Below are 27,645 nucleotides of genomic sequence, written 5' to 3'. Positions count from 1 at the left end.
ATGCTGGAGAATGGCTCCCTGAGGAACTGCTGCGACCCGGGCGGGCGAGGCCGTTTCGGCTTGGCGGAGAGGGAGGCGGCGGCGGCGGGTGTCCCGCGGCCCGCCTGGGTGGTGACGGTGCTCTCCAGCGTCCTGATCTTCACCACGGTGGTGGACATCCTGGGCAACCTGCTGGTCATCGCCTCCGTCTTGAGGAACCGCAAGCTGAGGAACTCAGGTAAGGACTTGAGTCCCGGGCACCCAGACCGCCCAGAGCCCCGCGGGCACACCGCTCCCCTTACCCTGCTCCCCTCACACCTCTGCGTGAGGAGACCAAAATTCTTGTGGAGTCTGGGCGGGCCACCAGCTGAGGGCAGGGGACCCGAAAGTCCCGCTCTACCGGCACTTAATGTGCGCAGGGTCCCCAAGCGCTCTGTCCCGTGGCGCATCACCCTAGCGCAGCCTCTGCGCGCCCGGCCCTGACCCCGGTTCTAATGAGGCATCGTGTAGTCTCTATGGAGCTACCGATAAAGGGAATCGGTGCCACCTGATTAAATATCGGAGACAAAGAGCGTGACCAAAGCGGTCGGAGGAAGAGAGAAAGAACTTTAAAAACTTAAAAGAGCAGTTCCGAAGATGAGGTGCTGTGCGAGTGTGAGAAAGTGGCTCAGCGCACGCCTCGGAGTCTTCATCGGAGTTCACAGTAGTTTATCATGAAATCCTCGTCTTGTCCCCTCAGCGAACAGCCTTCAAGCCGAAAGCAACAAATAAAGTGGAGTGTTTATTTTTATTGAATCGTCTCTGTGGTTTTTCTTTGTTGTGCTAAAATGTGGCTCTGCGTGGTTTATTTGCTAGAATTATTTGCCTTGTCTTACCCTTACCGGTATAGTTACACACGTCTCAAGGTAAAAAACTCTGGAGTTAGCAGCAACTTTTTAGATTTGCCTCCCTCCGGTCAGCTTCTTACCTGATTGACACATGTCCCGCTGCATGCGGATGCTCTCTCTTCCCCCCACCCTGCCGCTGTCACCGGCTGGGTGACCTGATGCGCAGGGTTCGGCTGATCCGCAGAGCTGGGCTGCTCCTCGGATACCGGCAGTCGGCTGCCTGTTGGTTGTTGGTGCTACCCCCGAAGCAGTCGTGCATATACTAAAAGTTCTCGTAGCACTAAGCAGTTCCCGAAGCTGCTCGCTTCTTCATGTCTGCGATGACATCGTTTCGCGATGCGCACGCAGGTCGGGGTTCCAAAACTTTGCAGAGAGCTGAGGCAAAGCAGACGGTCAGCATCCCCCGCGCCCTCGGAGCCAGCGGACTCGGTATGGGACCGGTCCAGCTTCGCAACCAAGAAGCTGCGGAGTGCTTCATCACCGTACTATTTCACCGAGGGGAAGGAGGGAGACCTGCTCATTTGCTTCTCCCGAGGGGTTTGTTTGGTTTTGTTTGGATTTGGGGTTTATTTCGTTTGTTGGTTTTGTTTATTTAAATGGGTGTCCCTGCCCCAACGTGTGTTTCACGTGCAGCGACTAGAGCTCCAGCTGGCAGTCCTTCGTTTTAATGAAATGATGCTTAGGAACAGCAGTTTATAGAGGCATGAAGCTTAACGTACCTAATCAGCATACATCTAACTGCATGAGAGGGTTGCTGGCGGGTCCCGGTTACGTGGGGCTGAGCCATCACACCCCAGACTTAAGGATGTCTGTGGATTGGGTGAGCAAGGGAAGAAGGGGAGGGAGCTACTCGGGGCACCAGAGCCGTGCCGAGGTTGGTGAAGCCTTGCCGGGGCCGAGCCGGGGAAGGTGGCACCCCTGGCAGAGGCAGTGCCGGGAGCCAGAGCCGGAGGCGGCCGAGGCTTGCGGAGCTGGGCGCAGAGCCGCGGCGGGGAAAGGACCCCCACGGCGCTGTCCCGGGAGTCACCGCCCTCATCGGCACCGGGGGACAGGTCGTTCGGCAGCGATTCGCCCCTCTGCTCCGTGATCGTGCGAGTGTGTGTGTGTGTGTGTGTGTGTGTATGTGAACGATTAGGAAACAGGCTCTCTGCAGAGCGCTGCCGGCCAGAGGCATCAACCCCCGGCCGAGGCGGGGGAAGAGGGGAAGGACTCTCTTCTGAACTGCATCCTTCCTTCCAACTAGAGCAGAAGGGAGTTTGTACTGAAAAACAGTGATGCCTGTAAGAATAAATTTCAAAGTACTGATCAAAATGCTCTATGGAGTCCTAAGACTGTTGAAATAAGATGTAGTCTCCTTCTATAATTCAATACTTACTAATGGATCTCCTAGGTTCATCCTTAATGTGATGTCACTAATCTTGTCTCAGGATCTCATCTTTGATAAGTGCCATGAAGAATAGCAGGGAATTCCTTCTGCATAATACTCATAAAGTTGAATACCTTTTAAATTGCCAGTTATTACTTTTCCACCAAGTCGAGATGGCTCGAGATGGAGCTGAGCAAACATGGTTTTGTAAATGTCCACAGAGGTCTTTCAAGAGAAAAATTCTTAAGGAAGGAGCAGAGTGGAATGGGCTGCAAAGAGCTGTGTGTGGGTTGATGGAGGGAATGGCTAAGAGCCCTTAGCCTCTTAAGCAAGAAAAAAGGACAAGCAGGAGTACTTATATGTTTTCTTTTCTGAGCAAACTAGAAAATATATATTCGTACTTGCTAGGGGAGCTGTTGTGGTAGAAAGAGAAATGATGAGAAATAGTATGAAAGGAATTAGGGTTGCAATAATGCATGTCAGAGGGACGTAAGATGAAGCCAGTGCAACAGTTGTGACAGGAGATGAGGTCTGAATGAACTAAGAAAAAAGAAAGAGCTATAGCACCATGAACACTCAATCCTCTTTGAAGAAGCTATTGAGAGATTTTCTTGTATGGGGAACTGATTTTGGGACTTCAAATAAGCACAGATGCACATGAAGCTGAGAAATAAATTAAACAGCTTTGTCCAGTTCTCTGTTATAAACTGGAATCTTCCCTTCAGAATGCAAAATAGGACTTTAGCATATTTGCAGGATTTATCAAGACTGTTCTGTCCTAGGCTTTACAGAGAAATCTGATAATTGCAAACAACATAATTATGCATCACTCTCCTTAAAATTAAATTGAAATAAAAAGCAAATTTATTTTAGTGCTCTTTTGTAATACAAGGCTCAAGAATGAAATGAAATAAAATGACCCATTAGTCTTTTGTTGGTAAGTATTATGCTCAGTGGGAGAGAAATAGAGAATGGGTGGGATTGGTGCTTTCAGAGATTGCTCATTCACTCCTTAAACAGTGGGAATTTTGCCAGCCTTACAACAGAAATATTGTTTCATAGCATACAGAAGCCCACGTTTAAATTTGGGTTTGGAGGGGGAGGGCAAAATCTGCGATGGCTCTTCCAAGTAATACATAGCATAATTGGTATGAATCAATATTCTTGTCTTACATAACTGCACCCAGTCCTTCTGTGAAAGGCTGAGCAAATTCTGATTTAATTTACAAAAATTAATGCTATTACCATTTCTAATTCAGAAGGGGAGTAACTTTGTCCAACATGCTACAAAATTAAATAAAACTTTATATGTGGATATAATAAAATGAATTAGCCTGTCTTTCTGTTTGAAATGTCAAATGTGTACTGAATTTTCAGAAGTGACTATTGGTTATGCATGTCTTCATTTAAGCATGCTCAGTTGAAAGCAGCTTTCAAAGTGCTAAACTTTTGAAGTGCTAACATGTGCTCAACAACACTGCTGGATAGTCAAGTGTTTCAGAGGTGCATCAAGTCAGTTAAAACCACTATACTTTTAAAAGAATTTCAGGATGCATTTGTATACCTATATAAAATCACCAAGAGGTGAGAATTAAGCACATTAAATTGGTATCATTTCAAAGAGCAATGAGAATTTGGGACCCTTTGACTTTTGGTAGAAGGCCTAATATTAACCTTGATGCACTGCCAAAGAATACATTAGCAGAAAGGGGTATTTTTAGTGTATTGTGTCAACCCTCTTCACTCTTTCCACTGCTTTTCTTTCTATATATAACAGCTAACACAGCACTATGAGACCTTTATTTCCATTTGCATGGCAAAACACAAATCAAATCAAATTTCATGTTTTTATTCTATCTGTAAGAACATAGGTGTATTTGCATGTTTACTTCTCTCTGATGTATGTGTCTGTAGAGATGGACAACATTTCTCATATGCACATCTGTACAAAATAAAACATTTCTGCACATAGAATTTTATTTTTGGTACTCATCTATCTACTAAATAAACACATTTGCAAATATAAACAAGTGTTATACTCTTTTTCTGTGCTATTTCCCTTTCCACTTCACTCCACCTCTGTAATGTAGCTGGGAGTATGTTTTCTCTGTAGTTATAAGCTGTTTTCAGCTATTCTTCATCTCTTCAGTTATCTCTCTTTTATTTCTCCCCATTATTATTCCTGTCCACTGGGACAGAAGACATTCATGGGGTGGAATTCATGTCTTAGAAGACCACAGTGGAGATACATGTTTGTGAACTTTTTCCTTGAGCTCTTTTATAATTAATGTAGAAAAAATGAAAACATGTTTAGGGCATAGGTAATCTAACTTATTTTTATTTATTTATTTCCACTAGAAAAAAAGACAACCAAGAGGGACAATGTCAGTGTAGTCACCCACATTTAGGTGATAAAAGGTCAACACACTACGTCAGAAGTCATCAAGTAATTCTTATAGTAACTTTTCAAGTTCCATCCTTAATCTTGCACATTTTCCTCCTCCTCACCTCCTTTCCTCCAAGAAATGATATTGATCCAAATAACACTGACATTAAAAAAATAATAATCTTTATCAATACAACTGAAATGTTCAGTATGCTTCCTGGGTCCTGGATCTGCTTGGTGAAATTGTCTTTTAACATTAGCAGAGATGTGGACAAGAATATATTTTGATGAGCAAAATGGGAGATCCCACTCATGGTTCCAGCTTTTGTACTCCTTACTTCTTGAACCCTGGATCCATGAACTTATTATCCCTGGCATTGTGTACTTTTGGTTTTCACGTTCAGGATCTCTGGTAGTAAAGCTGCTCAAAATGAAGAAATTTATGGGAATATGAGTTCAACATTCACAAAAGTTCACTGAATCTAATGCTTAGAATAAAGCCCTCCTATCTCTCTGTAATAATGCTACAGTTCAAACATTTTTGTAACTTTATGTATATTCGTTTTTAGTGGATATTTTTATTTGTAGAGCTATAATTGTCATTTAATTTGGATGGATCATTACCTGGTAAGAATTTTTGTGCCATCTCAACCTTTGTTTTCCCATGGTAAACAAACCAAATGCTTTTAGTTTCCTCTAATTAACCAGGTTCTTCATTTCAATAATTCTTCTAGGCCTTTCAGTTCACCTATCCCAGCTGACTTAATCAGTCTCAAACAAGAGAAAACTGAACTGTTCTCAGTATTGCAGGTGAAATGCCATTAATATCTTCAAGAAAATAATATTAACATTCTATTCTGTTCTGTCCTTCCTGAATAGAAAAAAATGGACCTGGTATGCCTTGGAGCTGCATTTTCATTTTATGTGATGGCATTATATAGCTGGTTCTTCTTGTAGCAGTCACTTGCTAATGCAGGTCTTATTTTTCATTTGTCTTTTCAGTCTACACGAATATTTTTCTTTCAGTACCCGACCTCATACCTCATGCTGTTACAGTCTGTCCACTTTCTGCTCTTTTAGTCCTCAAGGAAATAAGGATCCTGACATTTCCCTGTATCAATATGGGCTCTCAACTTTGTATTATCACAAAATTTCATTAGTTCTCATTGTGTTTTGTGACATAATACTTCTGAATCAGACAAACTTAGTTCAACGCAGGCTAGTTCCCTCTGGTCCAAAAGTTTTCTTTCATGACATCCAGGCAGTGGTATCAATAGACAGTGTGTGGTACCCTGGCATATGTGCTTCCAAGCCTAGATCAGTTTAGAGCAACCTCTCAGGTACAGAAAGTCCAAGCCAAGCTTCTATTAAATAAAGATGATCCCATTAGTTGGTACAGCCACTTCGTGTAAATTCACATTGAATTTTATTCCATTTGTCTTTACCTGCATTTTTAATTTTCCTTTCCCTCCCAATTTGTTCCTGCATCTTTGCCTACAAACAAAATGAGATTAGGAAGCCCAATGATTTCTTGTTCCAGTCTTCCTTTGCAGTTAATTTTTCACTTTAAGTACAAGTGCCATGTTACCTCATAGTCTGTGGTAGACAGATGGATTTTTCAGAGGTGGAAACACTGTTTTAGATTTCTCATTACTCTATGACTTATGGCTGGGACCACTCATGCTTTTGCAGCAGTTGTTATAGCACCATAGCAAGGGAGGAGGAACTGGGTAGTTAAGTGTTAGAGCACTGCAGGTGTGGGAAAGTGATGGCAAAAACTGCTCTTTGGGGTGCATGTTGGTGCCAAGCTCTGTGCCTGAGAGAAATCAGCACTCTCCTACTAGGAGTGAAAACCAGAGAACACATTTGGTCCTTTTTACTGGTTCCACATGTAGCTCAGTCCCCCTTCAGAATCCATGACACCACCTCTGAGATAAGAGATGTAAAAAAATTCCTATCATCAGATACATTCAATCTCTCTGACTTTTTTGCTTTATTGTAGATACATTTATTCCTCACCTACCAACCTGACTTGTTCTCAAGCCCACCATTATTATCCTTGCTAAAAACTGTGGTAAAACCTTTCTTCAGATCAGCAGCCATTTTAAATTGATTTTCAGATTCTTCCCCTCATCCCACCCCCTTGGTAATTCCTCTTTCTTTTTTCCTTTTGTTAATGTGATGAAAGGTCATTTTATTAATTTTAGAATTCTTTGCAAAGATGATTAAGTTCAAGTTTTGGACAGTTTCCATTTTATTAATTCCTGCTCTTTCTAGCAGTTTTATTTGGTGGACATATCTTTTTCTATTCCTTTTCACCTCATTTCTTGCCCCTGCTATCCTTGTTGAGTCAATTTTTCATCCAGCTAGATCTGGTACTATTTTTAAGATTTCTTCCCTCTCTTGGATGCCAGTCCCAGAGAATATTTTTGTATCTTTAATATGAAGAAATGCCAAGCTTCAACCACATTCAAGTCCTTCCCTACCCTCCTCAATACAGTTGACTTCACTTTCCTAATTAGCTTCTTTTATTTATCAAAATGTGCATGACCGCTTCTTAATTATGTCTTTTTTGTTTATTCTTCCATTTAATTTAAACAAAATAATCTCATCTGCTTTCAATACACCCTTATTTTCTATGACAGGCTCTTCAAGGATGTTTTTGTTCTTTATCAAAACAAAGGCTGGGAAACATTTCCAAATAGACTCTGCACTGAAGAAATCTACTGGGTGTATGTCCAGAGCTCATCAACCATTACTATGTTTATTATTTGCTTTCCATATGAGGAGCTGCAGCACATCATTGCTGTTTCCATTAGTATTTCCCTAATAAAACAGAGGTGATTTCACCCTATCACTGATTTCTTGCACATTGTCTTTACAACTCTTTCTCAATGTAATTTTGCTTTTACCAGATATCATCCTCTCTTTTATTTTTTCTTTTTGTTTTTTTTTCTTTCTTTTTTTTTTCCCTTTATGAAGACTATATACCTTTCAGTTAATATTTTTCTTCTTGGATCATTGCTGCAATTCCATCCTAATAAAATTATTCCATGAGGTTTAATTTTAATTTCTCACTGTTTTTTGATCTGCTATTTTGTTGCACAGGTTCCTGGCATTTTTTACTGATTCTATTGCTTTTTTTAATTATCACCCCAGTCCAACTTCTTGGGCTGTGAGCTCCTGTTTTCTATATTTGTTGCCACCACCTTTCTGAAGCCAAAGTTCCCCCTGTCCTGAGTGTTAAATGAAGAAACTGTGTGATTCTTTCTTCCCATCTCCCAATTTCAAGTTCTTTCTCTTCATTCTGCCAGTGTAGATTGCAAGCTGGTATCCCATATGCTTAGGTGTAGTCTGTCTATGAAGATATGAAACACTCAAGAGAGAACCTCCAAATGATCAATCCTCCAAGCCTTTCTAAATCACTTCTAGAATTACTCAGTCATGTGCCCATGACTCATCTCATACTTCTAATTATATTTCTGTTCTCTTCTTGAAGAGGAAACAGAATAATTTCATCACCAATTTCATCCTCTTTGCTGTGAGACTTGGTTCAAACAGTCACCAGATGAAAAATGAATAAAAATAATAAACTCAGCATTGTTAATCTGTTCTTGATTCCAAAATTAGAAGAGCAAAAATGAAACAGTACTGCTTATTTGCAAAACAGGAAAATTACTTTAATGAAGAAACTATCCTTCACAAAATGAAGCAAACCTTGCAAGTAAATTTGGAAAAAGTGGAAATCTAAGAATGTTTTACATGAGAAGAAATCTAAAGAATATAGAATTTTACAATATTTTGCATGTAGAAAGTTTGTAAGGAAATTATCGACCTAAGGGGATATAAAGAAGCATTTAGGAATACTGAAATACCATGAAGGAGAAAAATAAGTTCTGTATCAGCCTGCATCGCAGGGAATCCCAAAGAGACCCACACTTCCCTCAAATCAATGAGACAGCTTTGTATGATGTTGTATATAAATTAATAGATAGATTTAGAGAAGATAGACTAGAATAATCTTGTTGTTGTTGTTTTTGTTTTGTTTTGTCACCTAGAGAATCATGAAACACGATCAAGGGCATATTCAGCATAACCTAGAGATGAAGAATATTAAAATGGAAGTCACTTTCTCAAACTCTAAGTAGACAGTAGAGGTCAGGTGTTTGGTAAATTAGTAAAAAAAATAGTAACTATTCTGTGAATATTCTTAGTGTTCCAAGTCATAATGTTTAATGCTTCCAAAAACTGGAGAAAGTATGAAATGTGCCAGTGGCAGATGTAAACCAAATTCTAGCAGCTGAGAGTTAGGAGAAAATGTAATCTAAGGCAGGCTATTCTACATCTATGGGGTACTTCGTATCTTCCTTTGAAGCACCTGGCAATACCATACATATACATACCATACATACAATACCACACCTGGCATACTCTAGATTATAATTTACATTTATCCCGTGGAGAAAATCATCTATTTATTGATAAGTAAATAGTCAGTGTATCATGAAGATCATCCAAAAGAAACTTTTATTTTAGTATGTAATATTAAATTCTAGTCCATTTTGTAAATGAAGCTATTGCTGGGATTATCTTTAAGGAAAATAGAATGATATACATTTAGTTGAACTGGAGAAATATAACGGTTTTCTTGAACATGTAATGGAAGATCCTGAGGATATATTTATACTGTGTATTTTGTTTGGCACAAGTTCACCCTACCCATGTTCTCAGCAAAAGAAAAATCAAAGGATGATGTTAGTGTGGTACTTTGCATGCAACACCATACTCGGGCTCCTCATAAGTCCAAGTCTAAAAAAGTCACACAGCTTTTTTTTTTTTTTTTTTAACACAGAGTAAAAATAAGTTTCGTTTCATCTCAGGAAATAACCAATGCTAATATGATCTCAGATACAGGAAACCAAAAGCAGGTCTTGGCTGCTGTAGTATGGCAATTCCAATGTGTCTTAGCAGCACTCACTTTGCTACCATCTCTTTCCTGGACTCTGCAATGATATTTCCTTTTCAAGCCTCACTGAGTGCATGAGGCATGACCTCTGCAGTCGAGCTCTTTTTTGGATGGATCAGCAGAAACAACTCAAGGATTCATGGTGCTCTTTGACCCAATCAGCCAGAGCTCAGGGACCAAATTGACATAGAGAGCTTTTCAAAAACTACTTTTTTCAACCATTCTTAGCAGATATGTATTCACCAAGTGATTTGAACCGTTCTATTGAGAATGTCACAGGAAACTACATTCATTGCATTAAGTCAGTGATAAGATGCTCTCTGCCTCTAGGACCTGTTCCAGTTCAGATCTGTTCTGAGTACTTGTGTCTTCAGGTATGCTCCAGATTTTAGCTTCTTATAAGTTATGCTTTACAAGTACATATTCATACCTTGGCACAGACTGTCTTCTTCTCAAGGCTACATAAGCAAAGAGCTCTGTTATCCTAAGCTGATAAAACATTTTTTTTTTCCTTTGCAGAAAGAAGGAAACACCATGGTAATTTTCTTTTTCCTAAAAATCAATCTGAGAAGTTTTTCTGGTTTCTAAAGTCCACCTTGTTATGGTCATGAAACAGATTTCCTGATAATGAAAACTAACAGAAATATGTCTAAATCACTGAGAGTGCAACTCTATTGCCCTCCTCAACAACAGTAGCTGCTTTGGAAGCTTTTGCTTTCCATTTTCCCTCAAAATTGGTAAGGACTGAACTGTATGTAAGGTATGGTAAGGACTGAACTGTATCACAGAGTCTACATTCTCCTGACATTTCAGCTGTATGTGGGGCAGTCAGATCTTGACACAACAGATAACAACTGCTTAAACACTTTTATCTAGTGGTTGAGATCTTATTTGCTGGGGTTCTTTTTAAATTATTAATTATAGATATATTTGATTACACTTTAATAATGCTGCTAAAATTACATCTAAAGAGAAAACACGACCCTACTTACAAAGTTGTTAATTTTTCAGCTACTTTTCATGGAATTGGCTCATTTTAAATATTTAAATACCTATATGAAGTTTATCATAGTTTTACATGACACCTTCACAAGCATTGTCATCTTTCTGCTATAGAACAACATCTGTTTATCTATTGGTTTAGGTTGCCATATCTGCACAAGGGTGAAAATTGTTGTCAGAAAATATCAACACAGCCACTGGAGCTAGCAGTCTGACTGACATGAACAATATCTGCCTAATACATCAGCCTTGTAAATATAATTATGTTAACTAATTATAAGTTCAGAGCTAGCATCTAAGGGTAAAATGTATCACTGCAAAAAAGCCAAGTACCTATAAAATATATTCATGTCTCCGAGATTTGCTCAAATCCTGTCAGTGTCTTCTTGTACCAAAGCCAGTGCAATTCTTCCTATTACCTCAGTATACACTGCATTTAATTTGAGTTCAAACAGGGAAAAGGACCTTAAATCAGACCACTATCACCTATTAATACATCTAATCAGTTTAGGTATTTTTATATACTTGTAAATACAGATATACTTACATTAATTTATATTAATTACTTACTTAATATTATCTGCATAGTTTTGTTGTTGGTTTCTTTTTCCCTAGCTACTCATGGTTTGCAGATCCTGCCATTGGTGAAGTTCATTAGCATTGTAGTCTTTAGGACTTTAAAGATGTTCCTAGAAGTAGACAACTCTATTCAGCTTTTCTACTGACAAGTAAAAGGATGTTATATTAAAACATGCTGCTTCACTTCAAGACAAGTAAAGATATGCAGGTGGCATAGTCACTATGTGCCAACTGGGAGATATCTCACCCTTCCTTCCTGTGAACTACAGCTTATGGTTCTTAAAACTCTTGGGAATCTACATTGAAGGGAGTAAGCATTTCAGCAAACTCATCTGAAATCAGGCATTATTGGCTGGAAGCCATAGGGTGTAATCATTGGATCATTACAAAGGAAAATTTTCACAGAACACCTTATCTGGATTTTCCATCATCTTTCAGAAAGACCTTCTGGTCAGCAAACTCAAGACAGCATGCAATTTTAACACACCTTTTTACTTTCTTCCCTGTTGTCCTTTAAAAATCAAGGGTCATCTTTTGTAGCCTCTCAGAGAGTAGTTAATAATACTATTTTCTGAAAAGCACCTTATCAAACTCCTTTTGATGTGGTAAACTACAGTAACTGCTACTGCACTGCTCTGAAGTGAAGCTACTTGTTGCTGAGGGTCTTTTATGTACCCAAGAGCTGCATCTGTCCCTGTGTGCCAAAAAGCAAGTAGGTGGGGAAGGACACCAGCCTGGCTACCGAGGTACCTTGGGATGGACCTCAAGAACAAAAGGAGAGTCCATGAACTCTGGAGGAGGGGACAGGTTTCTCATGAAATCTAAACAGATGCAGTGAAACTGTGCAGGGAGAAAATTAGAAGAGTCAGTGCAGCTTGAGCTCTGCTGAGCTACAGCTGTTAGGGATAATGAAAAATGTTTCTATAAACCCATTAACAACAAAAGGAGGATTAGGGAGAATCTCCAACCTTTATTGCATGCAGAGGGATACACAGTGACAAAGCATGAGGAAAAACCTGATATGCTCAACGCCTACTTTGCCTCAGTCTTTAGCAGTGGAATTAAGTGTTCCCTGGAGCTCAGCCTGGTGAGCTAGAAGAAAGGGAGGGGATGGAGAATGAGGACATCACAATTAGAGAGGAAGTGGTCAGTGACCTGCTACACCACTTGGACACACACAAATCTATGGGATCAGATGGGTTACACTCAAGGATGTCGAGAGAGTAGACATGCTTGCCAAGATACTTTCCATTATTTACTTGAAATTCTGGATAACTGGGGACATCCCAGTGGACTGGAGGGTAACAAATGTAACGCCCATCCACAAGAAAGGCAGAAAGGAGGATCCAGGAAACTACAGACCTACCAGTCTGACCTTGGTAGCAGGGAAGGTCATGGTGCAGATTATCTTGAGTACCATCACAAGTCATATAGAGGACAACCAAGGGATCAGGCCCAGTCAGCATGGGTTTATGAAAGGCAGGTCCTACCTGATGAATCTTATCTCCTATGACAAGATGACCTAGCTATTGGATAAGGGAAATCTGTGGATATTGTCTATCTATATTTTCAGAAAGCATTTGACACTGTTCCCCACACAGTTCTTGTGCAAAAGCTCACTGCTCATGGCCTGGATGAGGATATGATCTGTTGGATCAAGCACTAGCAGGGTGGGAGGGCCCAAAGAGTGGTGATCAGTGGAATTAAATCCAGCTGGTGGCAGGTCACAAGTGACATTCCTCAGGGCTCAGTGCTGAGACCATTTCTATTTAACATCTTTATTGATGATCTTGATAAGGACACAGAGTATATCCTCAGCAAGTTTGCAGATGACACCAAGTTAGGCAGGAATGTTGATCTGAAGATAGGGAGGTTCTGCAGAGAGACTTGGATAGACTGCATTGATGGGCCAAAGCCAACAGTGTGAGCTTCATCAAGGCCATGTGACAGGTCCTGCACTTGGACCACAACAACCCCATGCAATGCTACAGGCTTCAGAAAGTGTGGCTGGAAAGCTGCCAGGCACAAAAGGACCTGGGGGTTCTAATTGACAAGTAGCTGAATATCAGCCAGCAGTCTGCCTGGGGGACTAAGGAAGCCAATGGCATCTTGGCTTGTATTAGAAATAGTGTGGCCACCAGAAGTAGGGAGGTGATTGTCCCCCTGTACTCAGTACTGTGAGGCCACATTTTGGGTGTTGTGTCCAGTTTTGGGCACCTCAATATAAGAGAGTACAACCGAGACCAAAAGAGTCAGTTGGAATGCCTTCCACAACACTACCAGAAATTTAATTTATATTTTAGTTTCAGGACAGGATTACAAGCCCGTAGGTAGCCTCAGCCTATGAGAAAATGTGACATGTTTCCAATTACTGTCTCATACTTGGTGGTTTTTGTTTGTTTTTGGTTTTTTTTTTAAGATTAATTATATCATAACTGAAGCAAAGTTTGACTTAATTAATGGTTGCAAGACAAGCAGTCAATAAAAGAGCAGGATGCTATAAGAAGGTACCACTTCTGATTCATTAATGAGGTAATGAATATTTGATGGAGTAACTAATCCTGGAAACCATTTCCAGAAACAGGAAAGACAAGAAGATTATTGGTAGCAATCAACATGGATTTAAAAGTGGAAAATCATGCTTAACCAACCTGATAGTCTTCTACAGTCACATACATGATTAGCTTGGTGGATGAGGAGAGAGTATTCAATGTTGTTTACCTTGACTTTAAAGCTTGTGATACTGTCTCCTACAACATCTTCATAGACTGCTAAATAGGGATTAAAGAAGTGGACAGTGAGGTAGATTGAAAATGGGCTGAGTGACTGGGCTTGGGAGGTTACAAGTAGTGGTGCCAAGTCCAGTAGAAGGGCAAGACACTAGTGGTGAGCCTCAGAGTTCAGTACTGGGACCAGTACTGTTTAGCTACTTCATTGCTGACCTGGATGGTGTGGCAGAGTGCACCCTCAGCAATACAAAAAGTGCTGCCATTCAGAAGGACCAGGACAGGCTAGAGAAATGGACTGATAAGAGTGTCATGAAGGTTGCCACAACAAAGGGAAAGGTGTGTCCTTTACCTGGGGAGAAATAACCCTATACACCAATATATGCTGGTGGGCACCCAGCAGGAAAAGAGTTTGGCAGAAAAAGAAACTGTGAGCCCTGGTGGACAACAAGCTGATCATGAGCCAGAAATGCACCCTTACTGCAATAAAGCAAGAACATCTGACCTGCCTATGGAGAGTAAAAAAAAAAAATAGTGAAGCACATGATCTTCAAACACGGTATTCTAATGTAATATATACAAAAGTGATTTCCATTTGAGCCTGATTTAATAAAAATTACATTGGTTTGTCCCATTTTGAAGATTTGCTTACCTACTAAGAGAGCACAACCTGTAGGTATGACTTGGTGCTTCAGGCAGACAGAAGTCACCTACTCCTGTTCACCAGATTACTTACTTAGGTTCCAGCTGGGACTGCCACAGAGTCAGTCTGAATGGCTGAGTGCAATGAAGAGTGCTGATCACAGTAGCATGTGCAAAAGGATTCTGCATTCTGCAACCTGGACAAGCTGAACCTGGTATTTGTATATCTAGACAGGAAGTTACGTTCTGGCTCTGCTAAAATCAGTGAGAATTGGTTTCCAAAAATATTTTTGTGCTAGGATCTTATGCCTCTTCATTCTTTCTCACCACACTCTGCTACTTAGTAGGTCAAGTAGAGCCCTTAACTATTGCAAAATTAACATACTTTTCCCCCATTCCATAGTGAAAACAGTAATTTCTGTATAAATATCTGCTCCTTAGTAGAACAGGCCACCCAGAGAGGCTATGGAGTCTCCATGGTTGGACATAATCAAAACCTGACTGGACATGGCCCTGAATCACCTGCTGTAGCTGATGCCTCTTTGAACAGGAGGGTTGGACTACATGGTTTCAAGAGATCCATTCCAACATAAATGATTCTGTGGTTATAAGCCCATTCCTATCAGCCTTCATTTAACTTTCTCACCAATACCATGACTGGCAGGCTTAGCCTGAACAGAAGTCTCATTTAGAAATTTTGCAAAGCTTTCAGAAAAGACCTGAATTTAGGAAATTATCATCACACACTTCGTTTGGAATTGAAACACAAACCAGCCAATGCTTTAGAAGAAAAGCATTTTATTTACTCCTCTGTTTACATTCTGTTTACAAATCTAGGAGTATCATTATAAGATGAATCATGTCAGTGTACTTTGTTTTAAGACCTTGTTTCCAAAAGAAGCAGATGGCACAGGCTGACAACAGCTTCTGAAGACATTTATCTCCCTATTCATGTACAGTATTGAGGCCTTCTAAAAGCTCAAAATAAAAAGGGGAAGACTTTCCCTCACTGAAGGGTTGTTGTGGACATTTTCGTCAAGTATAATCTATTTTCTTCCTTGGCAAAGAGGGAAACAAAGAAAGAAAGAAAGAAAAAAATACCATACTGAAGGGACTCCAGAGGCTTTTAGAAGCTTTGGCAACTTGTCAACCTAAGTGCTCCTCATATTAAATATATTTCAATATCCTATATTTACTGCAGAGTATCAGATCCCATTTTTTTATCATTCCAAGAATGTCTTGGGATCCCCCACTGTGTCTGAGAGTTGAACACAGGAACCCCTGAAAGTGCTTTGCATGTATTTGTTTCTGGTTGTGTAGTTGCCACATGCTGCAAGTCCTTCATCTGGAGGCCACAGAGCAGTTGGGTAAATCACTGTGGAAATTACCACTGAGATCTCTTCATTTCCTCAAAAGGAGACCCCAGCATTTGTACTGGTCAAAATGCTCTGTTCTGTTTAAATGGGTTTACAAGGCAAAGCTCCATGATGCACCTTATCAGAGCTAACCAAATCTCTTGGCTAACTGGTGCTGAGTTTGTCCCATAGTCTGCAATAGTCCCATTTTTTTCACTTAATATATCTGCTGTTTATGTTTAATATCTTCTATAATATCATTAGCTTTATATTTCAAAGTAGAATTATTCTGTGTTCTAGGGTTTGTTAGGTATTTGTTGGGTTTTCTGTAGTTTTTGGTTCGTTTGTTTGTTAGTTTTTTTAAAATTCAACTGAATAGTGAATATTAAAAAAACCCCACAAACATAAAAACATCCCAACCAGGTCAACAAGAAAAACCTAGTTTTTGTTTGCACAAAGTTATTTTCATTCTTCAATTTCCTGTCATACTTTCTAAAAGAAGGTAGGAGATAAATAATTCTAAAGACCTGAACATCATTTTGTTGCTGTAAGAGAGGAAAAAACCCAACATAATTTCCTTTGACATAAATTAACAACAGTAGCAAAGATGAAGGTAATAGTGGAGGTAATAGAAGATGACCTAGTCTTTCATACAATAGAAATCACTATCTGCCAGGACATAATAAAGTTTTGTGCACAGTTTTTAGCAGTGAAATGTTCTTACTTTGTTTGGTTCCACACTCCAGTCTTTTTTATAGTAGATATGAACCCAGTTTTAGTTGTTTGGTGTTCTTTATTTTATTTTTATCAAAATAACACCCTATGAAGTGCTACACATTTCACTTCTTTTCTGTGAAATGTAATATAGTGTTGAGACTGAAAAAAAATATTAAAAATAATAGGTTGCCTCACTATTTATAGAATCTGTCTAGATTACACCTGTTGTGCTTTACACCTTTTCATATTAGCCCCTTTGGCAGCAGTCAATGAATTTTGATATCTACAGTTGTTCATGTAAGGTTTCCTTTTCTTCCTTTGTTGAAGCAATCAACAGCTGTGATCACCTCAAGTGAAGAAAATTAAGCTGATACATACTGACAGATAAAGGAAACACAAGTTCTTTCATGTATTAATGAAAAAACAGACTATTTTTTTTTGTTATTCAGTGATCGTGCTCAGCAACTGGAGATTTTGAAGATGCCCTGTTACTGGTACCCACAGCAGGAAGCACTCTGTGTAGATGTCTTGGCTTCATTCCCTATATGAGAAGCAATAGTCCTCTCAGCAGAGATGCTCTCTCAGCAACAACAGGAGCCTTTTGCCTTCCTAGACTATCCTGAAGGCAAAATTCTGACAAGTGTGAGAGCACTGGTAGAAGGGATCTTTGTCTCAAACCTGCTGCAGGGTGCAGCTCAGTTGCAGGTAGCCAGACATGCAGAGCAAAGTAATTGCCCCTCAAATATTTTGTCAACAAAACCAAGCTAGTTGTGTAGAGGAGTGACAAGCAGGGACTTGACTGAGAGAATCTCACTGTATCACTCAGATCTGCACAACAGAAGAGTCCAGTTGGGAGCTGTGCTTCTGAACAGTGAAGCCTCCCATCCATGTCAAAAGTGGTTGTAATGGTTCAGCCCAAGGGCATAACTAGCTTCTTCTTCTATCTTCAACTGTAGACACAAGCAAACACATCCAGAGGGGAAATAATAAAAATAAAAAGAAAGACAGGAAAAAAAAAAAAAAAAAAAAAAAGAGAGATACTATATGATACTTCTGTATTCTGTCAGCTTGTCATTACTCCCATCTCAGAGAATTTCCTGAACCTAGCATGTTATGTCTGTTTAGTAACCTTCAAGTACTTTTCCATCCTCCTCTTGAATACAGAATTTTTGTATTGGCAAGATGAGTTAAGGAGTTCCACAGGCTTATTACCTATTACCTATCACAGCAACCACCCCCTTGAATTTGACTTGCTTCATCACCATCTAGCTCTGCAGCTGGCTCCATCCCTCAGCACCAGAATGCCTTTGTGGTGTCATTTTGGAGCAGGGAGCAGGACAGGCTCTGTCATTCTTTTCTGAGTGTGCCTAACAGAATCATAGAGGTGATCCTATCTCCTGGAGAAAAGCAAAGCTCATGAACCTAGAGTGTTCTTCAAAATCTATGTCTTGGGACGGTCCCTGCACCTGTTTTTATCAGTGTCCCACCTGTTAAATAATGAGAAAGGTTGTTTGGAGTTATTTGCTTTGAAATGTACTGATGAAGAGCATGGTATTGTATAAGTGATAATCTGTGTGTTCTGGTTCTAGGGTGAAATTCTTGAACATAATCTAGAAAGAGAAAAGCAGGCTAACCCCAGAAGAGCAGCAGGGCTGGTGAGTCGGGCACTCTTTTGGGACTATGGGAGACATAGGCTCAAGTCCTTCAAATAAAGGCTCTTCTACCATTGAAGTGTCCTAACCACTAGGCAATAGTAAATCTTTATGAGCCTTTCTTGTCTCTTTTGCTTCCCCTTTTCTCTCTGAACACATCCAGTGCCAGGAAAGTTTCTGGAATCATAGAAAGCATCAATAGTCAAGAAAAGTATACCCTCTAGACAAGCTATCTGACTTCTACTCTGGACGAACACACTCTTCCCTTTACCTTTCGCTGTGCTGGAGGGGCAATACCTTGTCTCTGCTGTGGCTCATGCACCAGGTGGCAATAAAGAGTCACCACTGTCCCTACTCGTATGAGAGGAAGCCACAGGTGAGCAAAATTATACAAATAATTGTTGCAAATCTCAAACCTTTAAAATTTTTAACAGCCTCATATTATAAATATTTTTTTTTGCACCTACAATCTATTATGAAACTCAGAGCATTGAACTCATAGCAATTGCAGTGCTTCCATATTTAACCACAGGGAGAAGAAGCCTGAGCACCCAGGAGACCCTGAGCCTTTCCTTACTGAGTGACATTCAGACCTAACTGCTAAGCATGCCAAAATCATGAGCTAGGAACCATATTAATCAATAGTGTGACTTAGAGACCCCTTTTCAGCAAGACTGTGTTGACACCTAAAAGCTATAGCTTATCAGCCTAAAATTCAGCTCTTGCAAATGTAGCTTCCAATGCAGAGTTAGAGATGCAGGGCCAAGGACAAAGCTCTGTCCCAGTCCAGAAGACTGGTATTACTAAGCCACAATCTCAAACTCCCTTATTTATGCTGAGCTTCCAGTTCTGTGAATCCTGTATTTTTGCCTTGCAGGACAGTTTGAAAAAATGGAGTATACAGAGCATTCCCCACTAACCTGTCCCACAGTGGGGGGTTTGCATTTTTTTATCTTAAAATGAGAAAGTGTCTCTTTCATCTTCTGCATGACAGCATAGTGCTTTATCCAGAAAGTACATGAGTAAGGTTTAAACCTATTCTGTCTGGATTCCAGACTTTACTATGAAAACACAGGTGTTTAACTTCCAGGGTATCTAGGCCTGGATTTCTTCAGAACAGAAAGCTCTCCCAAAGCCTTTGGCTAACTGCACAATAAAAGGACAATTGCCACTTATATTCCCCTTCTGCTCTGTGCATAGCAATCCCAGTGACAGTATTTTCCTTCTGCATATCATAGGATAATTTTACTCACCAAATACTTCAAACAGCTTCAGGGAACATACATTTCCTAAAAAGAAATAACCTGAATGTTCCAGAGATCTAAGACCAGCCTTGATACACTTTGTATAGTAAATTTTTTGCTGGAGACTCTAAGATTCTGTGGATATAGCGAACATTAACCACCTATTTCTTTCCATCATCCATGTCTGCACTATATCCACTAATACCTGAAATCATGAAACATAACTACAAAGGAGCTTGTCACCGTTTTAAAACTATTGTATTCAAAGAACAAAAACCTATGTGGTACATTTTTGAAGCATTATGTTAAACCTTCAAGTTACACGCTCTTGAACAACTTACTAGACTAAAATGTCTCAGGAAATTGAAGATAACCTCAGGCCTTGGCTTGTAGTGTCACAGAGAATTCAAATATCAGTGTGTGAAAGCCTTCATTCTCTGCTGCACCTGCTGCAAGTGTCCTCTCCTAGTGGCTTCATTCCCATTCCCACAATGAAGAACAAATGTTAAGAAGAACCCTGACAACCAAGCCTGGCACAAACTGTAGGAATTACAGGAATTGAAATCCAGTGGAAAATATGTTAGGTAAGAAAATGCAGGCATCACTGACAGCATCGAGAGCCAGCAATAAAACATCCAGAACTTTCACTTACAAGTCACCACCTGGACATTTTGTAGAAGTCTGGACTCTGAAAGCATAGCCTTCTATCTTCTCATGTAACTCCTAAAACATGCTAAAAACTATCTGAAATTGTGGGAAAACAAATGAGCAGAAGAAATAGTAAGTATCCATATGTACATGGAAATACATACAATGAAGAAGCCTCCAGGAGTGGGACTGGCTATACAGTTCCAACACAGAAATCATCTCTTTTGCCAAAATCCTGAACTCTGAACTATAAAACAACTCATACCTTGCTCAGGTTTGCCCTCAGACTGGTGCTTAGAAGCATCTGTGCTTAAATAGTTTGGCTGAGCAAAACGGTCCTTAGCTTCAGTTTCAGGGTTAGTCTTACACAGCCAGGAGCAGACACATAGACACATGAACTCCATTTCATACCAGTTTGCTGTTAGCTGAGTTTGCTCCTGTTTTATCTGGTCCAGACCTTAAGACTCACTCTAATAAGGATTCAGCAGGGTCTGGAGCACAGGAGTTACATTTAGGCATTTAGGCATCTCAAAAGATGACATTGCACAACAAATTTCAAGAGAATACCTTATCAGAACTGCGTAGTTTCTATTACTAATTAGTAATTATAGACAAAGGGAGATTAATGAAGGACAGGCTGAAGGATTGATTGCTTTCTTCAAGTTGTTATATATGCCTCTTCAATGTCCCTGATTGTCTAGACTCAAACAATAGATCTAATAAGCCTTTTGCTGTAGTGAATCCTGGCTAATGGTCTTTGGGATTAATAGACTGAAATTTCTTTTTGTCTGAAGGTACAGTCTGCTTGTTTGAAAGTTGTAGGAACTATGAAAGAAATTCAGGCTTTGAGTTTTGTTCTTTTACATTGAAATATAATTAAAGTACTCATTTTTGGGTTTTTTTCACTGTTGTTACTCTTGTTATATGGATCAAATGCTTGTATCAGATCAAGGTTACCTTTGTTAGAGAGAGGTGATGATGTCACAGCTGAGGAACAATATTATATTCAAGAGGCATATCATCTGCAGAAATTGGAATTATGATCAAGGCTGTTAAATTATTTTATTTTAATGACTTACAGGAAAGAATTAAAAGTTTAGAATCACCTTGTGTATTGTGTGAATATTTTAAACACTAGAGCAAAACAGCATTTTATATGCCTAAAGTTTGTATAAAATTAATTTACATAGTGGATGACACCGTGCGTCCTTGAAGTGATATCTTGTGTCTTTGACTGAAAGGATCTCTAGAAACTGAGCCCAGATTCTATCTTTCTTCACCAACCAAAACAAGAGAGCTATTGGAAGTCTCCTTAATTTAAATTTATTTTCAGTACAGAGGCTGCAGGAATGTGGCAGAGGGAAAAAAGGGAACTGATGAGTGAGCTAGCACTGAAAAAATGCCCAGTGTGGATGGACAGACAGATTGTTTAACTTCTTGATGGTGTCTGTTAATGTAAACTCCAGAGAGGGATGATTGGATAAATTTTATACAATAATAGGACTCTTGCTTATTTCATTAAATTCAAGGTCTTGATCCTCTTCCTTTAGTACAGATAAGTACCTACAGTTAATTTTTAGAGTGATATAATAGAAAAACTCCAGTCTATCTTTCTCAGCCAGTATAAAAGGTTATTTCATTATGAACAGAATAATTATTATTAGAGGAGGTTTCAAGCCTTAAGTCTAAACAAAGAGCTATCTCACTCACATTCCAACTGAGACATAATATAGTAAGAAATACGCAAGAGTGTTTCTGAGTTTTCCCTTAAGGTTAGGACATGGAAATGCAAGAACAAAATAATTATCCTGAGTCACCAATCCTTGATATTTAAGAAAGTCTTCCAATACTTTATAGTCATACACATTGACTTTCTGCCTTGCCTGTCTCTACTCCTTACATTTGTTACCACACTGTGACCCAAGCTTGACAGTAGGAAAAGCAGGGGCAGAGAATAATGCTGCTGTTTGCACAGCAGGCTGTGAAGAAACAATTTTCCTGTCCTGAAGCTAGGCCTTTGTATGCTAAAGAAAAAGTAATGGATGCAGAAGTGTACACAAGGAATAAAAAGGCTCTTTATTGAGGGAAATAGATCTGAAATAGATCTGAGGGTGGTGTCTGTGTGCGATGTTTTTTGTGATGAACAAATGTGTAACAACCAAAACAGCCTGCAATAAAAAATAGAATTCTATGATATGCAATTTATAATTTTAACTGGTTTGAAAGAAAAGAAATGAGAAAATCTTTTAAAAAATTCTGGTGATTGCAATTGATTCTGGTTTTGGTAGACATTAGAATTAAATTGTACGTTCTGACATTACCAAAAAGTTTGTTCTGTGATTAAATTCCTGCGATATCAAGTCTTATCAAGATTGCAAGTGGTTGTGAAAATTCCCTTTAACTGTTAATTGGGGTAAAAAAACCAATATGCAGGAGCACTTCTTGAAATACCGATCTAGTTCTGTTACACCCAAAGAAAATATTAGAACTTATTTTCTTTCCTATGCAACCAACTATCAACGTTTAAAACAGTGCAGATGTGAAATTTTTAAAGTCTCTGGCTAAATATTCAGGTTTTAGTAGCTACTGCTTGTAATCAAGTGTTCTTTCCATTCCAGTGAGCAAATGTGTTTTTTATAAATTAGTATAACATTCTGTCTGATTAAACTGAAATCCAGCAACAAAGTCCATCAGGTAAATTACGGAAATAATTACAATAATTCCAATTAGACAACATTCCTTGGTTTCTGTTTTGATACAGGGAACAAGAAGTTACCTCTTTTGTTATGTTATGAATGTAACTATGGCCATTCCAAATGGTGCATTTAGGTATATCAAAGAACACTTATTTTCTCCAAGCACTTAAAATACATATTTATACTTTTTATTTCTCAAAATGCTGATTATGTACTTTCAATGAGTTAGAAAAATTCGTCTCTACTTTTGTAGATTGTTCAGTGCAGTAATATCGTATTACACTTCATCCCACAGTCACCCAAATAAAAAGAAAAAAAAAACTTGGACTTCACTTTTCAGTATACAGTGTGAACACCAGACCCTGTAAACAACCATAAAAGTGACAAATCACTTGAGGCCTTAATAGATATTGCACCATTTTTCTTCCATGCTGGAAAATGGTATATTATGTTTTTGACAAGTTGACTGTTAACTGTCCTTCTTCATTGCAGCTGAGTTTTCAAGAAGTCCTAAATTATACAATTTTGAAATTCTCTTGCCAAAGGTACTTCACAGGAAATTTCAAAATGAGACTGAAAAAGCTGAATGCTCACTTGCTTTTAACTAAATAATTACCCTTTAGGTATAAACTGATATTGGAAGGCTGTAGAGATTAGATTAATCTTAGCACACACCTGGCCTGACTCTGTCTTTCTTCAAAATGTATTCTAAACCAAACAAAAATTATTTTTTTTCTTTCTCTCTTCTGATTTCTCTATCCTCTAATGCCAGATGCAGTAATGAAAAAAGTAAGAGAAAAATTCTTGTTGCCAAAATGTAACTCCATTCTGATAAATATGCCACTCTTCTTTTGTTAATCTTGTCTTGTCTTTTATCCCACTTATTATATATCTAGAAAAGTCATCTCATCATTCCTATGCTCAAAACAGGAACCAGCTGTATCTGGGCAGTACTGACAAATGTTTATTTAACTTCTTCTTACAACATCCAGTGGCAGGTTCAAAGCAAGATGTTCCAGCACGTTCGTCTTCTTACCATTAAAATGTTTTTCTCAACCTCTCATCTCAAACTTCCTTGCTGTAACCAAAATTTGTGTTCACCACAGTCACAGGAATGGATTATATGTTTCCTTCTTCATTTATTTGAAGATTGCTATCATGATTCCCTACCTTGTTCAATATTGTAAAACACAAATTGTAAAAACTGGTAGATAAATACTTAGCTCAAGATCAGCTCTAATTAGAGTTTACTTCTTTCTTATAATGCAAAGCCTTTAACTGAAGGAAATTCACCTTTCCTTAGTCAATCTAATGGGAAAATATCTACAGTATTGGTCGGCCATTCATGCAGAAAATATCTATCCTATAGACTATTGTGTAGCAATTCTGATATAAAACAACTCATCCTTCTAGTCCCTACAGACCTATTTTTTAATAACCTTCCCTTTGATACCTGTCAAGACCACTGTACTCCAGTGACTGGTTAGAATGATATAAAAGCCTGCCTACCTAACACATTTGGGACTTTTTTTCTTTTAAATCCATCTGTGGAGTTAGCTACACTGAAACAACTCAACATATGGCTATGTAATGTCTCATTGATAATTATGGCTAGTAAATATTAAGATTAAAAGGTGGGCATAATATCATGTCTCTGTAGGAATTTCCATAGTATTCTAAATTGAATTGTAAAATTATTTCCCATACGAATCTATTGGTCCTATAAATCTGCTTCTTGCTGACATCATCAATAATTTAGCTTCTCAGGAATCCAAGATAATATCATATCATATTTTCTTCTTGTTCACAACTATGCTTGCTGTCATACTTACATCTATGTATTTTTCTTTTTTCCTAGGTAATGCATTTGTGGTAAGCCTGGCTTTGGCTGATCTGGTGGTGGCCTTGTATCCATATCCACTGGTGCTCTTAGCTATTTTCCACAATGGATGGACTTTGGGTGAAATGCACTGTAAAGTGAGTGGCTTTGTGATGGGACTAAGTGTAATAGGCTCCATTTTCAACATCACTGCAATTGCAATAAACCGATATTGCTACATCTGTCACAGCTTTGCCTATGACAAAGTGTACAGCTGTTGGAACACCATGCTGTATGTCTCCTTAATCTGGGTATTAACAGTAATTGCAATTGTGCCAAATTTTTTTCTTGGCTCTTTAAAATATGACCCACGTGTCTATTCATGCACTTTTGTTCAGACTGCAAGCTCCTACTATACCATAGCTGTTGTGGTCATTCACTTCGTTGTCCCTATCACCATTGTGAGCTTCTGCTACCTGAGAATTTGGGTCTTAGTGCTTCAAGTTAGAAGACGAGTCAAGTCAGAAACAAATCCAAAACTGAAGCCAAGTGACTTCAGAAACTTTCTTACCATGTTTGTGGTTTTTGTGATTTTTGCCTTTTGCTGGGCACCTCTAAACTTCATTGGACTCGCTGTAGCAATTGATCCTATGGAAATGGCACCAAAAGTTCCTGAATGGTTGTTCATTACAAGCTACTTCATGGCCTATTTCAACAGCTGCCTTAATGCAATAATATATGGACTTCTTAACCAGAATTTTCGGAATGAATATAAAAGAATTTTAATGTCTCTATGGATGCCAAGGCTTTTCTTCCAGGACACATCCAAAGGAGGAACAGATGGTCAGAAGAGCAAGCCTTCTCCTGCTTTAAACAACAACGACCAACTGAAAACTAATACCTTGTAAATGTGAAATATTTAGTGCAATGGTTTGTCATGGAGGATCCCAAGAATGTTGTAATGTTCTGGTCTTTCTTGCTTAGTTTTGGGTTCTTTTCATTTGGATAGCACATTGTAACTGGAATGTTGTATTCTTGTTGAAGCACATTGCTCTCAGTTCATGATTTGTACAAGATATCAGTTGCAAATACAGTTCAAAACTAAAGCAGGTGGTGATTGTAAGCTGGTTTAGTTCTGAGAGCTGAATTCTGCTCCAAGGCTTGGGCAGAGCAACTCATCAAGGCTGCAGAGTGGTATTTTCCTCCCTCCTGTATCTGAGCAAAGGGTGAAACAGGTATTCTATTTTCCATATAGAAGCCAAACAGCACATTTCTGTGCATAGAGAAGTGGTTGTAGCAGTATCCTTGAGCCAAACTTATAAATGGAGAAACAAATGCTTGTGTAAAAGCAAATATTAACATTAGAGCCTTTCCTCATGTTTTTCATACTTATATACACTGAGATTGGAAACACAGTGTTATTTACCCTGTTCATCTTTTGTGGTCAGTTTTACAGTAATTAAGATAATACAAGTGGCTGATTTCTTGCACGTTTACTTTACACAATAATCCTATTTAGAGAGGATTGAATTTTCATTGCACTCCATTGGTTTACCTAAATATATACATCCAATGCCATTTGATGCACTTTAGCACACTTTATACATTTACAACAAACAGACTGAAAATTACAGCATTTGACCTGTGATCATCTGGAGTGACAACTGGACACCAGGCAGGATATCCTAGGCAATCTCAAATTACACTAGACCAAAGGAAGAAGCACTTTTGACTACAATAGTACCTGAGATACTTGCCTCACATGTCTACATGTAATCTTTAATAAAATACACTGTTGGTGTCTAATCTAAGGTAACCTTCAAGGTTCCCTATAGTGCAGATATGTTTCCTTCTATTTGTGATAAACATACATCCAGGGCTGAAATTAATTTCTTTGTGGTGGTCTCCTTTTATTGACCTTAGAAGGATCTTTGATTACTAGTTCAAATATCTTGCTTTGGGTAGTGAGATGGGGATTTACCTTGCTTAAATTGGAGTATCTCTGATGTAGGTATTTGCATCCAATTTATTGTCTAAATTCCCACTATAATCATGGAATTCTAGGAAATTATTAATTTTACCTTGAAGAAGGCATCTTTAGTTGTTGGAGGAACTCATAGACAGACCTCTCTTCTTGTCTTCATTAACTGTAATGCAGATGGGGCTGCTCATGTAGACACATTTCAGGCAAAGCCGATTTATCTCAATCCCATCATCAGTGCACCCACAGCTCATATTTGCACAATTGATAATATAAAAAATGAAATTCCAATTTCTTTTTAAGTGCAGCTCAAATTCAAATGAGATTTCCTCTTTTTTTCAAGTAACACACTGTCATGGTGACTGTATGGGTCAGACTGCAACCTGGGTTATACCCCACAGCATCACAGTAATTTACACAATGTAATTTGCATTATCTCTAAATCAGATTAAGGATCTATGGAAAAAGACCTGGGAATCCTGGTGGACAACAGGATGACCATGAGCCAGCAGTGTGCCCTTGTGTACAAGAAGCCCAAAGTCATCCTGAGATGTATCAAGAAGAGTTTGGCAACCAGGTTGAGGGAAGTTTTCCTCCTCTCTCTGTCCTGGTGAGGCCACCAGGAGTATTGCGTTGAGTTTGGGACTCCCTGGCTCAAGAAAGACAGGGAACTACTAGAGAGGGTGCAGCAAAGGGCTACAAAGGTGGTTAGGGGACTAGCACCTCTCTCTTATGAGGAAAGGATGAGGAACTTGGGCCTTTTTAGTCTGGAGAAGAGCAGAGTGAGGAGGGTTCTTATCACTACTCACAAATACTTAATGGGTGGATGTCAGGAGGATGGGGCCAGTCCTTTTGCAGTGGTGTTCAGTGACAGAACAAGGGGTAACAGGCACAAACTTAAATATGGGAAGTTCCATCTAAACATGAGGAGGAACTTTTTTATTTTGAGGATAGCAGAGCACTGGAACAAGCTGCCCAGAGAGGTGGTGGAGCCTCCAGC

At 39.1% G+C, this 27,645-nt stretch overlaps 1 protein-coding gene across 1 annotated transcript; it reads left to right on the top strand.

Moving 5' to 3' along the window:
* Window positions 1–25,690, top strand: MTNR1B (melatonin receptor 1B). The gene is made up of 2 exons (XM_030458474.1): window positions 1–217; window positions 24,704–25,690. The coding sequence occupies exons 1-2, from the start codon at window positions 1–3 to the stop codon at window positions 25,570–25,572; spliced, it is 1,086 nt and encodes a 361-aa protein (XP_030314334.1). The 3' UTR covers window positions 25,573–25,690.
* Window positions 25,691–27,645: the final 1,955 nt, after the last annotated feature.

Source organism: Calypte anna, chromosome 1 (genome assembly GCF_003957555.1).
Source record: "Calypte anna isolate BGI_N300 chromosome 1, bCalAnn1_v1.p, whole genome shotgun sequence".
Lineage (NCBI taxonomy): Eukaryota > Metazoa > Chordata > Aves > Apodiformes > Trochilidae > Calypte > Calypte anna.
The sequence above is the reverse complement of the archived record's forward strand: the minus strand, read 5'-3'. Positions and strand labels throughout refer to the sequence as shown.